The 13,712-nt window shown below is 40.2% G+C and overlaps 1 protein-coding gene across 1 annotated transcript in view; it reads right to left on the reverse strand.

Moving 5' to 3' along the window:
* KCNIP4 (potassium voltage-gated channel interacting protein 4) overlaps window positions 1-12,570 on the reverse strand; it is a 433,914-nt gene extending 421,344 nt beyond the window's left edge. The window contains exon 1 of the mRNA XM_074904598.1: window positions 12,422-12,570. Within this exon, the coding sequence (XP_074760699.1) occupies window positions 12,422-12,482 (61 nt within the window). The 5' untranslated portion in view covers window positions 12,483-12,570. The remainder of the gene's footprint in view (window positions 1-12,421) is intronic.
* Window positions 12,571-13,712: the final 1,142 nt, after the last annotated feature.

Below are 13,712 nucleotides of genomic sequence, written 5' to 3' on the forward strand. Positions count from 1 at the left end.
TAGAAATGAGGTGAAGTTGATGGTTGCTATTTCTTGTAAGACAATGACTCCTACCTCATCCCAAATTCTTGAGAGCTGCTTCATACAAAAGTTTGCTGCACTGCAAGATGTAACTTACTCTACAGTGATAGCTCCTCAGACCCAACAGGAACTGGAAGCTGCTGATCTCTTCTCCATGGAAGCTATAACTCCTACAGAGCTCTTGTAGGATGGGAAGAATTGCCATCAACAGGGGCAAGCTGGAATCACTCTGTGCAAGGCAGAAACTCCTGGAGCTAAGCTGAAATCTGTACCCTACTTTCATTTTGTCTATTTCAAGCACTGTAGTTAGTAACCTTCCAACAAGTTTGGATGTTAGAAGATAAAAAGTAACACTCAAAATAATAGTTGTAATTTGTAAAGTAGAACACATCAACTAAGAGTTCCAGAGAAATAATCTACCTCATAGAAACAGAATGGGGAAAACTGTTTAGGTAACACCTGTGTATCTGGGAAGTCTGACACTGCTGAATATGTTAAATCACAGGATCAAGACAGGTGGAAGGCAGCTGTGAAAGGGGCAGCAGTTCATACTTGAAAGTAAAAACAAGACAAAAGTCTGTAAGATATACAAAATAATGTTTTTGTCCTATCCAGTACTGTAAAATCTTGGCTATGTATTTCACGCATTTTGTGTACCAGGCTTTAAATGTAAGAAGATTTACTTTAGAACTAGGAAAAAGTTTGTACCAGGAAAGATAAATTCTGCAGTAGATTACCTAGTGATGTTATGAAGCACCCAGCAGTGGTGGATTTTAAGTGCATTAGATAAAAAGCTGTCTGAACCACAATATAAATACTTGATCTTGCCTTGGGCCATCAGGATAAATAATAAGACTTCTCAACTTCTCTTCCAAACTATTTCTCTGTGATTGCACATTTTTTATTGCTTTTATCTGAAAAGTACAAATGAAATCCAATGTAATAGAAATTTTGAGCTGGATTTTGCATCAGCCTTCTGCCCTGTGTCGGCTGTACGGATTACATGCATACAGCTGTATGTAATCAGCCTGGTTAGTCACTGTCTGCCTAGCATTCAGAGACAAATATAAACCTAGAAACTCAACTGAGCATATGCGTATTTATTTTCTCCTCAGCCAGAAAATCCACAACTTTGCCAGTGGTCTTGGGTTTTTTATCTTAAAATACAAGTTTCTCAAATCATGATAATACACAAAAATCTCAGCATTCTTTGAAGAAGTTTTGTTTCCCAGAAAGCAAATTATTAACTGACACTTAAAAAGAAAAAGTTGCAGTTTTGGTGGTTTCAGTTGAAAATACCGTCCAATATTCTGAGCAGGGAAATGACTCTCTTTTGGTATCTCTTTTTGTTTCTCGTATTCTTTCACATTATATTAGTATTACAAGATTACATTACCATTACAAGTTGTATTGTCAGTGTAGCAGGGTATCCTCTAAAGCCACAGCCTATATTTTTGGTTTATGAAATTGCAGACTATGCAGGAAGAGAGAAAAGTTTTATTTCTTCCCTTCTCTGTAAGAAGTTTCAGAAGCTGAAGGACTAAAGTCAACTGTTCAAACACTTATGACCAAGTGTATTTCTTAAGAGGATTATTCTCAGTTGTATACACTGTACTGCAACTGTTGTAAAATCCAATCATAATTCATTAATCATAATGAAACAAGCACTGATGGATCAAGAAGATCTATATTGCTTCAGTGCAAGGTGCATTTAATCAATATGCACTCTTCTTGGAACACAAACCATCGTTTTAGTGTTACTGCAACAAGAAACTGGTATCAGTTTATCTAATTAACTGTATGTTTACTATTGAATACACATTTCTTCTCAAGCTACATCTGCAAAATGAACAATATACTATCTCAAAATTAAGTTTCCAAGTTGCCACTAACCAAACAGCAGTTTGATAATGCCATCAACTTTTCTTGTTTATTTTCAGTGAGGAATCAGTGTCTTAACTGACAGGATTTCTGTACATAATCTATGTGATGCAGCATAAGTGAAAACACACCATTAATATTTTTAAAAACACATATGAAAAAAGCCTACTTTCTTCTGAATCCTTTAAGTGAAAATGTCCTAACTGATTGTCAGTTCAGTAGTAATTTAAAGTGCTGTTGAGTAAAGTGACTGTCGATAAAACACTGCTTAATAAGATGTTAGAAATTCACCTTTACATTCCATTCTGAATAGGTCAAAATGTTCTTGCTTTTGCATTTCTAAATATAGACATATTCATTTTTGAACCCTGGTAAAGTAAAATATACAATTAAACCATGAGTAGAGTTGGGTTTTGTTTTAATTCAACATAGGTTTTTAGCTGAACACCACCCATATCTTCAGGAAGGAAAAAGTTAGTGATTCTCAAGAAGTCTGAGATGACTTGAAAACTTTAGAAATAAGAAGTGATGTTTATAAGCCTATACTGAAACACAGAATTGCTTTATTCTATTTTAGTATCAGAAAATTAGCTGAATGCAAACAAAAGGTGCAACTGAAGCAAAGATTTTTGTGAGCCTAAATAATGACTAAACACTGTACAAGCTAAGTAATCAAACAAGCTATTCAAGTATGAATATGTACAATTTTAAGTCCTGCTACCTCATACATTTAATAAAGACTTAAAGTACTAGGGGAAACTTTACACCAGGTGTGCCATGTAAAGAGAGCTATGTCACTGTATACCCTCAGTCATGTCTGTTCCCTCCTCCTGAACTATTTTTGCTCCAGGCTACAGGAATTCAGTTTTATAAAACACGCATTAGGGACTCACCAGTTCCACTGGAGACACCACATACTCTGCTTTCACTGACAATCAACCAACCTAGAAAAAATTGCATAACCTCAAAACAACATCACTCTGAGGTAAAAGATTCTGCAACAAAGGTGAGAAAGTGTTTATTTAGCTGAGGGGTTCATGTGTCCCTTCCAAGTGTCAAGCAGAGGCAGAAGCAGGGAGCCACTGCTTGAAAGAGTTGGGGATTTCCATCTTCTCCTGCAAAGAGGATCTTCATAACCATATAATGGAAGGCAGAAAGGGGAAAACGTAGCACCTATTTACCAAACCCATCCTGATATTTGACTTCCTCTTTCCCCTGTTTCCCAGGCAAGGAAACAAATACATAGTCCCATAGAAAGATAGTGAAAGCAATGGCTTTGAAGCAAACAATGAAGTTGACAGGTCCTAGCCACAGAGGTAGTTCACTCATTCTCCCATATCTGGACAGTAGGCTGCAAAAATGATTGCACAATGTAGCATATTCCAGAAAGCAAAACAGGAAAACCCCACCTCATCACCAACACAAAGACTGAAGAATGACATAGTATATAAAGTAGACCTAGTTACTGAAACAGTAGCATGAAAATTTCTGTACCTTAATTGGACTGCACACTCTCACAACTTGCAGGTATATCTACTTTGGGTTTGTGGTTTTTTTTTTCCTTAGGCAGCTTAGGTTTGGTAGACTGTAGACCCTGGTTGTGCAAAATCAGTGTAGCACCAAAGAGTCAGTGTGTATATGTATTTAATGACTCTGTCTTTTTAAAAATAACAATGAACTTCATTGTGTACTTGTTTCAGTTACTGGCAGCTGGATGCTGCCAACAGATAATACTCTGGAGAATCAGTCTAGATTTATCTTTCTCTATAGACAGCATTATAACATACTTTTTATGATGTTGTATATCAGAACACAACAAAACAACCTCAAAGGTCCATAAATCAACATGGAAAAAGATACATAGCATAGTGAATCATTAGATATGCAGGGTACCATTCACTTACTGAGCAGTGAAATACAAGTCAATAGTCAGCATGATTAAGGACATCTGGGTATCGCCCAGTTAATACCAGCTATATTGTCAAAACTCAAGACTGGTGGCGATCAGAGGAAACACATGTCATACTCTTACCAGCACACGTTGAAGAAAAACATGATTCTGTGGCTGGATCAGCTTGATGTACATCTTTCATATTGCTTCAGAAGAATATTCTTTAAGGATTTTTCTCCTACTTATTTTAAAATGAACAGGATTCATTTATCTCCAGCTAAATGTAATAGAACAGCAGATCCCAGAGTCCGCTTGTTCAAATACCACTGAAGCCACACACAAGGCGGCATTTCTTGATCTTTTTCCTCTCCTTTCCTTCCACTGCTCAGGCAGTGACTGCAATCTCACAGCCTACTTTGCACTCTCCCAACACTCATCTGCACTGGGAAACCACACACACATACACAGCACAGCCCTCCTGGCACTGGTGCTACCTGGGTGTGTGTGCAGGGGCCTTCCCCAGCCCATCTCAGTGCCTGGACAGGGAGGGGGCACCTGCTGCTGCAAAACACCCAGGACTGTAACAGACTGGTACAACACGCTTTGGCACACTCTAAAATGGTCTCAAAACAAGGTCAATCCTTTCTAGGGTGTTCTTTGAAACTATGAGCAGTAACATTCATGCAAAAAAACCATTATAGTAGTACTGGTTCATGTATTTTGAAAATGTGATCATAGATTGCTAATTTATGGTAATTAACATGTACACAGACAGCTCTACACACTATAAAATCCAAATCTTCATGTTCAGTTGCAATAATGTTTGTATCTGGCAGATGTTATATCAAAATCATGACCATCTGAAAGTCATGCTCTAATTGCATCAGGTATGTTAAAATAAAATAATAAAAAAACCCCAAACTGTATTTTATTTCCATTCCAACTTACTGCATGAATTTAGGACATTCTTCATTTAGTTCTTTTCATCATATTATGTTTATCTTTTGTTTGGCACAATGTTGTCTTTCAACATATCTTTATTATAACATCTGCTGTAATAGCATTAAAAATTACAAGTCAAATAAGCTTATTTAATTTTAAAAGTGAAAATTACTTAAATTTTGTATATCTTTTCATGAGTTCTTCAACACTGATTAAACCACACTGTTGATAAATGCTTGTGATGTAGAATATAATGTAATTTCTTTGTTTAGATAATGTTACCTTAAATTAAAACATAAGGAAAAACCAATAGCAGTAATATAAGCAAAGAACAGAACATATAAAGTAATTAATTACTTAATTAATTAAAGACTGTTTTGGAGCACAACCAACAAAATAAATAAATCTTTTAAAAATCAATATTATTGCTTTCTATACACAAACAGAGATATTTTTCAATATTGCAAAGTCTGCAGTGACTCAATGATTTAATTTGAATCATATTCTTTCTTCATTATTTAATAAAACTGTTCAAGGATTTAGAAATCTATTGGTACAGATTACCAGAAACATTTGTGTGACAGTGTACAGAAAACAGAATTTCTTACCCAGCAAAACATGTTAGGGATTTGACCCAAGAAGTCCTCAACTAGCAAAGGTCCAGCATGACTAACAATCAGCATTTCCCACTGCAGTCCTTTACATGGCAGGGAATATTATCCAGAAGACAGTACATTACCGGAACACCCGAACAGAGAGAGTACCTTTGGCAACACTAGCCAGGTGACACAAATTTAGTAAAACTTCCCCGTTACTGTATCATAGTGTTATTAAGAGACTGAAGAGGGGGTCTCTAGATGTGCTGTCTATTTTACTGTAAAGCAGGCAAACGAGTGATTCAGTAAAAGGCTTTGGTCATTTGACTATGTTTCAAGAAATACCAGAGCTATAAAATGTTAATTACTGCTCAGTATTTCCAGCAGTGTTTTCCTTCCTTTACATGGAATCACATAAATTTGATCTGTGTTTCAGTTCCAGGTTCTCCTGATTTTCACAAATATTAGAGCCAAAATCCTTATCCATTGCAATTATTCCCATAGGTATCAAAGGGTTTATAGGAATAGTCACAACAGTCAAATGACTTTCTGTGATGAAGTGCTGTTCTGGTTGTTCCCACTTTGGGCAAGGATTAAAAAAAATTTGCACTGTGAAGAATCAGACTAATCCTCACATTTTACGGCTACTGTTTACCTTTCTAAAAAATTCTAAATGTTTCTTCTGGAATATTCACAAAAATAAACTTTGATTCAAAAATACGAAAAATATTCATTATATTAAAGCCTAATGACTATAGTGATATCCATGAAAATTCTCTCTGCTGGAAAGGTAACTGAAAATGTGAGAACAAGTCAATGTATCATAAAATTGGTCTTTTTTCCTATAATTAAAATAGTAAACCTTTTCTTAATGACTGCATGAAATACAGCAACCACCTTGCAGTCTATGTCTTAGGAAATTCAAAACCTTTAATTTTGTATAACCATTTACATGCTGTCACCACTTAGTCATTTTCTGGCATACTGATATAATGTGCTATATGGTGCAAGACATTTCACTGCACTCAGGGAAGCTTCTGGGTTTATGCTTTATTTGGTGAAAATATCTGGCATACAAATGAAGACATTTTCTCCAATAATAAAATCCAAACATTTCAACATGAATCATTGTTTTTAACAGGACAAAATGTTTAGAGTTAAAAATTCCCTATTATCATGCCTTCCACCTGTAGTTCATTTCTCCAGCGGACACATAAGCATCTATGACTTTCTCACTGTTTGTGTTGCTGCAGCATAAATTATATACATACAACAGAGATTGCAACTATAAAATGTACCTCTAAAGAAGTTTTGTTTATAAGTGAAAAAGAATATAGAAGAGCAATGCTATATTTTCAGACCTCTGTCAGAAAGCTCCTTTTAATACCATATTAAGTCTCTGTTAGGCTGCCAGAAATACAACACAGTATGTGTTCAGATTTACAGCTTTTATTCTGTTTGGGTTTATTCTTAGAGGTAAAGGGATTTAATATACTTTCAACCCAACCACACATTTGAAATTGCTGCCTGTTTATAGTTGTCTACAGACCTCCCATATTCATAGCAGCAACTCTAGAGCCCAACTTCCTCTGCGGCTGCATGCATGAAGGCAATCACACAGAAATTATCTCTCCTGTAGAGTGTGAGAATGGAAAATGAAGGGGGGGGGGGGGGGAAGCAACAAACAAACCATGATCTATATGGTCCCAAGACTCCTGTAAATACAATTACAAAATAATAATTAAGAACATAACAAAATAATTGGATTCCATGATTTCCGTAGTTCTATAGACTCAACAAAATATATACATTCCATGCATTTTCACTTCTCCTCCACATTCCACCTGGTGTACTCAGTGAGAAATCTAAGCCAAATACTGCCTAGCCATCAAAGGAACAGCAAGCAAAGGTCCTGCCAGAGAAAACAGGATTCTGAATGGACAACTACTATGAAAAAACTAATGTCAATGCCAACCTTTTGACCATTTACTTTTGACGCAACCACACGCTACAGTTCAGGCCAAACATTATGGAGACAAACTAGCCCATTAACCTCATTATTAGCTGTCTCCAGCTGTGCTGCCATGCTGTGCTCCAAAGAAATAAGGTTTTTATATCTGCACTCCTTATGCTCCAGAATAGGCCCAAGCCTGTTAATTAAAGTGTGTGTTTGTAAATAAAAGAATCCTACTTGGTTCAGATTGTATTGACTACAACTACTGAAAAACCACTTTGGTTCCTGGCCCAGACCACAACCTTGTGCCAGTGTTTTCCCTCTCATCTCAAATAGAGGTAATGGTCTCTGCTAATAGGAGACAACAAATGGCCAGCATTTCTTTGGCAAGCAAGTTTTCAAATACAGCCTATCTCAGTACTGGAAAGAAAGCGAGGACAAGCAGAGTTGTGGGGAGGAGGACAGCAGGACAGCCTGGTAAGAATGCATATATCTATGAAATAGAAAAGCAATCAGGCGTATTTTTAGATACTTTCTTCTTCAAGTGCCAAAGATTCTGAATAAATCACAATGGCAAACTGAGTGGCTGAGATGGGACAGATTACAGATGAATGTTGCATGGATCAAATATTCATCTCCAACCCAAAGCATGAGTCTTAAGTGCTTATGCAATACACTGTAAAAGCTTTCCATGACATACTAGTGACTCCTCTTATGGCTACACTATGCTGCTAGATACCGTATCTACCTCTATATACTTCATGACATCTAAAACCACCTGTAGTCAGTTCCCTAAACCCAACATATCTCAAACTTGTCCAGATGTTCAGTTATTTGTGTCAACTCTTTGAGCATGGGTAGTAACCTTGAAACACAGAATAATGAAAAAGAAAGCTGTATTTTGTGCTAATTGATGTTTATATTTATACTGATGTAAAATCAATATTGATGGAAAGCCAAGGTATTTTCATCATTCATATCAAATATGACTCTCTGTACTAGAATTTTGCATATAATTACTGCTTCACACGCTCACTAAATACAGGAATTGAAGACAGGTGTAGAGACCAAATTTTACCGAGGCTTATACCACAGTCAGTTCTCTCAAAACATCAGTTATTTCCTCCATCCTGCAGGAGCAGGACGTATATGTTACATTTAAAATATTTGCATCTATTTGCATGTGCATTATAAAAATACCTCCCTTATTAGATCACGAGTCCATTTAATTTATTCCTTCCCTTCTGGATTTGCAACTTTCATAGAAACGTGGCATTTGGAAGCAGCATTTCTAGCTGACTATGGCTCCTCAGTGAGAACTTATCAGTGTTACAGAAGGCTCAGGGCAGAGACTGAGGATCCACTGGGATACAGGTGCACAAGATAAAATGGTCAGAAGGTTTCTCATATCTCAGAAGACAAGAAGAGCATTTAGGGACAACAGATCATTAGAAAAAGTGACACTGATTCTTGACTGACAGCACAACCTATGGATGGAGCTCCTAGACAAACCAAAGCTTTCCTGCTGATACAAGTATTGGTGAAAATCACTCAGAGAGTCCCTGTCTGCTTTTCCTCATGTCAGAAGAATCCCAGCTGGAATAGAAAGGAATCAGTCCAGTACATACTGTCAATAGAAAATAGGATTCCAGTATCCTCAGCAGGACACACTTTTGTTTAGTATCAGTTGTATCTCAAGGTATGCAAGAAGCTGCTTCATTTTCCTCCTCCCACCTCATCTTTTTTCCTGAAAGAGTTTTCCAGTGCATTTTTCCTTCACTTTCATCAATCTCCCTAGCATCCCTTTTCCTAAATTCCTATTTTCAACTTTTCCCCTATATATTTTCTTGTCCTTCTAGCACTGCTTCCTACATCTTCAAAGAATGCCTCAAGCAACAAGAGCAAGCCATTCATTAAAAGTGAACACTATTGCACAAGGATCTCTCAGAGCTATGGCAGAGAATACCTAACTCTAAGTAATCTTAAAGTTGGATAAACACTTCTTAATAACTCTATTTGGTCCATCTTCTGCTCATGATGTAGAAATCACAGCCTCTTTCCTGACATGCAGAATTTGTGACTGCCCTGTCTAATGAGAGAAAATCTTCAAGACTTGTCATAAACTACTCCATGGCTTTTGTAAATATTTCTAGTGTTTGAGTAAGAAAGGGTATACTGGTGAGAACAATCCCCATACTGAATTCATGATACCCTAAAACAAAGCAACCAGTTGCTGTGATAGTATCTTATTCAGATTAGTATTCCCAACAGCTTAAATTTGCCCTAGATATTAACCCCACAGGATATCTTGTGGTTAAACTTATTCTTACCCACACAAACTTTTTCTGATAATCTCGCTCTTCTCATTTTGCCAAGACCCTTCATGCCTTCACCCAGTAGCAGATTAGTTTGGCTGTCACTAGCACAAATACAACTTCCTCACAGATAAGACATTGATAAAAACTGTTTCGTGGGGCAGAATGATGAAACAGTTCATCCTTACAATGGCTCAATATTTAAGAGAGGAAGCATTCTGTTACTTCAACAACTCTCAGTGGTGCTCCCAACTGACATTAACTTGACTGTAAAAGATGCCCTGCAATTTGCAACAGAGTCAATGTAAGGGGAAGAGCAGCTGAAGTCACTACTCGCGAAAGGGTACAAAATGTTTTCTTTGTCATTAATAACTTTCATAATTTAAGATGTTTGTGTGTTACTTGGGCTTTATTTCACATGAAAAAATGAAAAGGAGGAACAGTCACACTTCTGTTGGTTTCGTTTTCTGACTCTCATGCACTACCATCAAATCCCTGTAACAACTCTGCTGCCGGCATTACCATTTAAAAATAACTAACATTTTAAGCATTGTTTCTATTTGAAGAGAAATAATGAGAAAAAAATCCACTGAATGCTGCCTCATTAAGTAACAAACAGACAGGTACATTCAGAAATGCTGATGGCACTGAAAATGAGTTGAAAATTTAGGAGCTGGGGCCGGGGGTGGGGGACAACAAACAGATAGAGAAGACAGAGGTGGAAGGAAAGTTGAGATTAAAAGGGGCCAAATTTTGGGAAGGTGAACATACATGTGCTCTCTCACATAAGGAGGAAGCCCAAGCAGTGAAGATAGACACTTGTTAGCTTCACATAATATCAAGCTAGTGACATGATATGAGTGTTGATCTAAGGTATATCATTCTCAAAAAAAGGGAGGTATTTTCTTTTAGCTCTGTCATTTGTATCTTTCCATGTTATGTTTCTGGCATAAGAACTTGGTTTTGAGGAATTTTTTTTCTATGGTAACTCATGTTTCAGTTAGATTTTTCTTTTTATTCTAAACAGTCCGAAAGTGTATCTCACTACTCACCATTACAGGCTTAAAATTAATTAAAGCTATTACTAATTTCTAAAAGCTACAAGGTGTGCATACCAAGAGAACTAAAATGGAAAACACATCTAACATACAGTTCAACTGAAAACATCTTCTGTAAAAATATCACCTTGATATTTCATATGATTTGTATTGACATGAATCCAGATCATATTTCCACAGTTTTCATACAGACACTCTCCTGGTACTGCTAACTATACCTGTAAGATAAAACATCAAGCTGCAAACTCTCCTTATGCTTCAGCACCTATAGTAATGTTCCATAAACCAAATTATTCCTCAGTATCAGCTGTGCAAATGCACTGTGCCTAAATTATGACTTTAGCTTTGTTTAGCCCAAACACTCTAGCACAGAGGTTGCACAGGTGTAGCTGAGAGCCTGCCTGATGTTTGTCATTGATGATCTATGTGTTATGAAGAAACAGTCTGACTTTCAGATCTCTAACAGACTAGAGCTGTATGGCTGACAGTGGTATGTGGAGGGAAAAGCCTTAATTATAACTTGGGTAGGCTGGATATGAAAAGTAGTGCAAAGTACCACAACATCACTCTGGTAGCTGAGTGCTTTGTCGGATAACCATAATGACTAAGTGTGCTTTTTTTTTTTTCCTGGAGCTCTAAAAGAAATGCAGAGATGGATTAACAATTGAGCTGATAGCCTAAAACTAATTGCATAGCCTAAACCAAAAGTTCCCTATCGCCAAAGCAGATGATCTAGTATCCTATCTGAAGGGCTACACATGAGACAAGCTGGGACATTAAGAGAAAAACCAAGTCAAATCCAACATAAGACACGTGTCTGTGAGCCTCTTCTTGCAAGCAAAAGACTATTCTGAAGCGCCAGAAATCAAGCAAATGGTGGGACTTCACTGCATCTTCCAAGCAACTTGATGGTAAGGCATCACACAGTTTATAAGAAATGTAGCAACAGAGCAGGAAACATGAAATAGTATTCCATCTTGTCTTAGAAAACAGGTTTCCCTTGGCTTTGATTGGCTATTTTGCAAAGTTTTTATTAACTGTCCAACCATCCTCAGTTTAACCAGCTACGTTGAACTAGGCACCTTCCTCAGCAACATCGTGTTACACACACTGCGCACAAGCAGCTTCATTTCTAAATAACTCTGTTTCCTACCTATGCTGGGAGAAAACTCTTAACGTTCCAGGAGTCACAGTCACCGTGGAGGACAGCAAAGCATGCTTTTCTCCTCCCTAAAATGCAAGGTATTTTATAACCTCTCTCAGGTGACTGTCCAACTGCAATTTGCAATACAGAGAAGAGAGGCACCACATAGCCTTGGGTCTCCATCAAACAGTTGTTACTCAGGCATCAGGAAAGTACGAAGGAGACCAAAGCGGGGAGGTGTAAGCGGGACCGATCAAAACTACCTCCTGGGAGCTGGTAACTAGAGGACGTGCATGGTTCGCCCGGGAGGTTCGTGCCCAGCCCCGGGTCATTTCAGCGAAGGCAAAAGTACCAGTCAAGTCACAACAGGCATCTTACGGCGGGCTTTGCAAAGCCCTGAACGTTTCCTAGCCCGAGATCCCCGGCATTAAGCGTTTGCTTCCTGTCCCCATAAACACACACATTTGTCCAAGAGAGCACCGATGCATTTCCCCCATGCAGGCAGGCAGGTCCCCCCTCCCCGCGCCGAGTTGCACGACTCGCTGATTACAGGTGGGGGGCGAGACCCCAGAATAACTCAGAAGAAAAACCCCGCGCCCCCACGCTGCTCGCGTCCTACCGCCTGTGGAGCTGGCCTCCTCCAGCTGCGCCGAGATGCTCTCCACCCTCCGCACATTCATACTGGGCGGCGGGAGGCGCCCGGAGCCGCGGCGAGGCGGTACGCGGCGGGGGAGCGCGGCACCACCGCCGCGCCGGGGCCGCGGGAGCCGGAGCGGGGCCGCGGCGGAGCGGAGCGGGGCCGGGCGCGGCGGAGCGGAGCGGAGCGGGGCCCCGCCTCGGCGGCAGCGCCTCCCCCGCCACCCGCGGCGGCGCGGGGCGGGCCGCGGGGCTCCGGGGCGCCCGCCGGCAGGGGCGCCACCTCCCCCCCTTCCCCGCCGGGCGAGGAGGGGGGCTCAGTCCCGGCGCCCTGCCCTGCCGGACTGCCCCCCGCAGCGGCGGGGCTGCGGCCGCGCCCCCGGGGCTGTCCGCCGCCGCGGGGCTGAGCGGGCACCCGCGCCCCGCGCCGAGGCGGGAGCGGGGCAGCCGTGGGGAAACCCCGAGCGAGGCCGCGGCCGCAGCCCCGCTGTGCTCCGCGCCCGCACACAGGTGGTTCCCGCACCGCCGCCGGGCAGCGGCTGCCGGGGCGCCGGGCGGCGCGGAGCCCGTGCGCAGGGGAGCGACCCCCCGATCCCGCCCCGCTGTCGGGCAGCGCAGCCGGGGCGCGCCGGGAGCGCTCCCCGGCCCCAGGGCACCTTGTGGAATTGCTCGCCAGCGCGGCGGACACCAGCACCAACCAACGCGGGCATCGGCTCGGACCCGAGAGAACGAGCTCGCAGTGCATCAAACCCTCTCCTTTTTTTTTTTTTTACAAACACTATATTTGATCAAATCGTGGTAAATTGTACTATGGGATATGAAATTCTCGGAGGCCACGTATGGAGCACATAAATAATACCAGACAAATTATTTAGTCAGGCACTTTGAACAGCTCTGGAGGATATTCATATAATTCCCCTGAAACCAATAAGGTTCCACCCTGTGATAGATATCGGGACTGTTTTGGCTGTCGTGCTTAAAGAAAGAGGGAAGGGCATTTTAAGACACCTTCATAACTCCTCTAATTTATGAAGGCCTCCTGTGACATAGCATTAGAAAATGCTTCCATTATGGCAGCTCTCCCAGTTCAATTTTATACAGATAACTTTTTAGTCTTCTTTACTATTTCTTTTATTCCTACATGAATAATGACTTGTTTTAGAAATCCCAGTTATTCTTCTCTTCCTGTATGTTCCAAAAAATAATAGTATTTTTTTTTCAAGGCACATAAAGGTTATAGGCTTAGCGACCTAAAACCTTGAATACTATTTTTG

The sequence above is a fragment of the Athene noctua genome, chromosome 4 (genome assembly GCF_965140245.1).
Source record: "Athene noctua chromosome 4, bAthNoc1.hap1.1, whole genome shotgun sequence".
In the NCBI taxonomy this organism is placed as follows: Eukaryota; Metazoa; Chordata; class Aves; order Strigiformes; family Strigidae; genus Athene; species Athene noctua.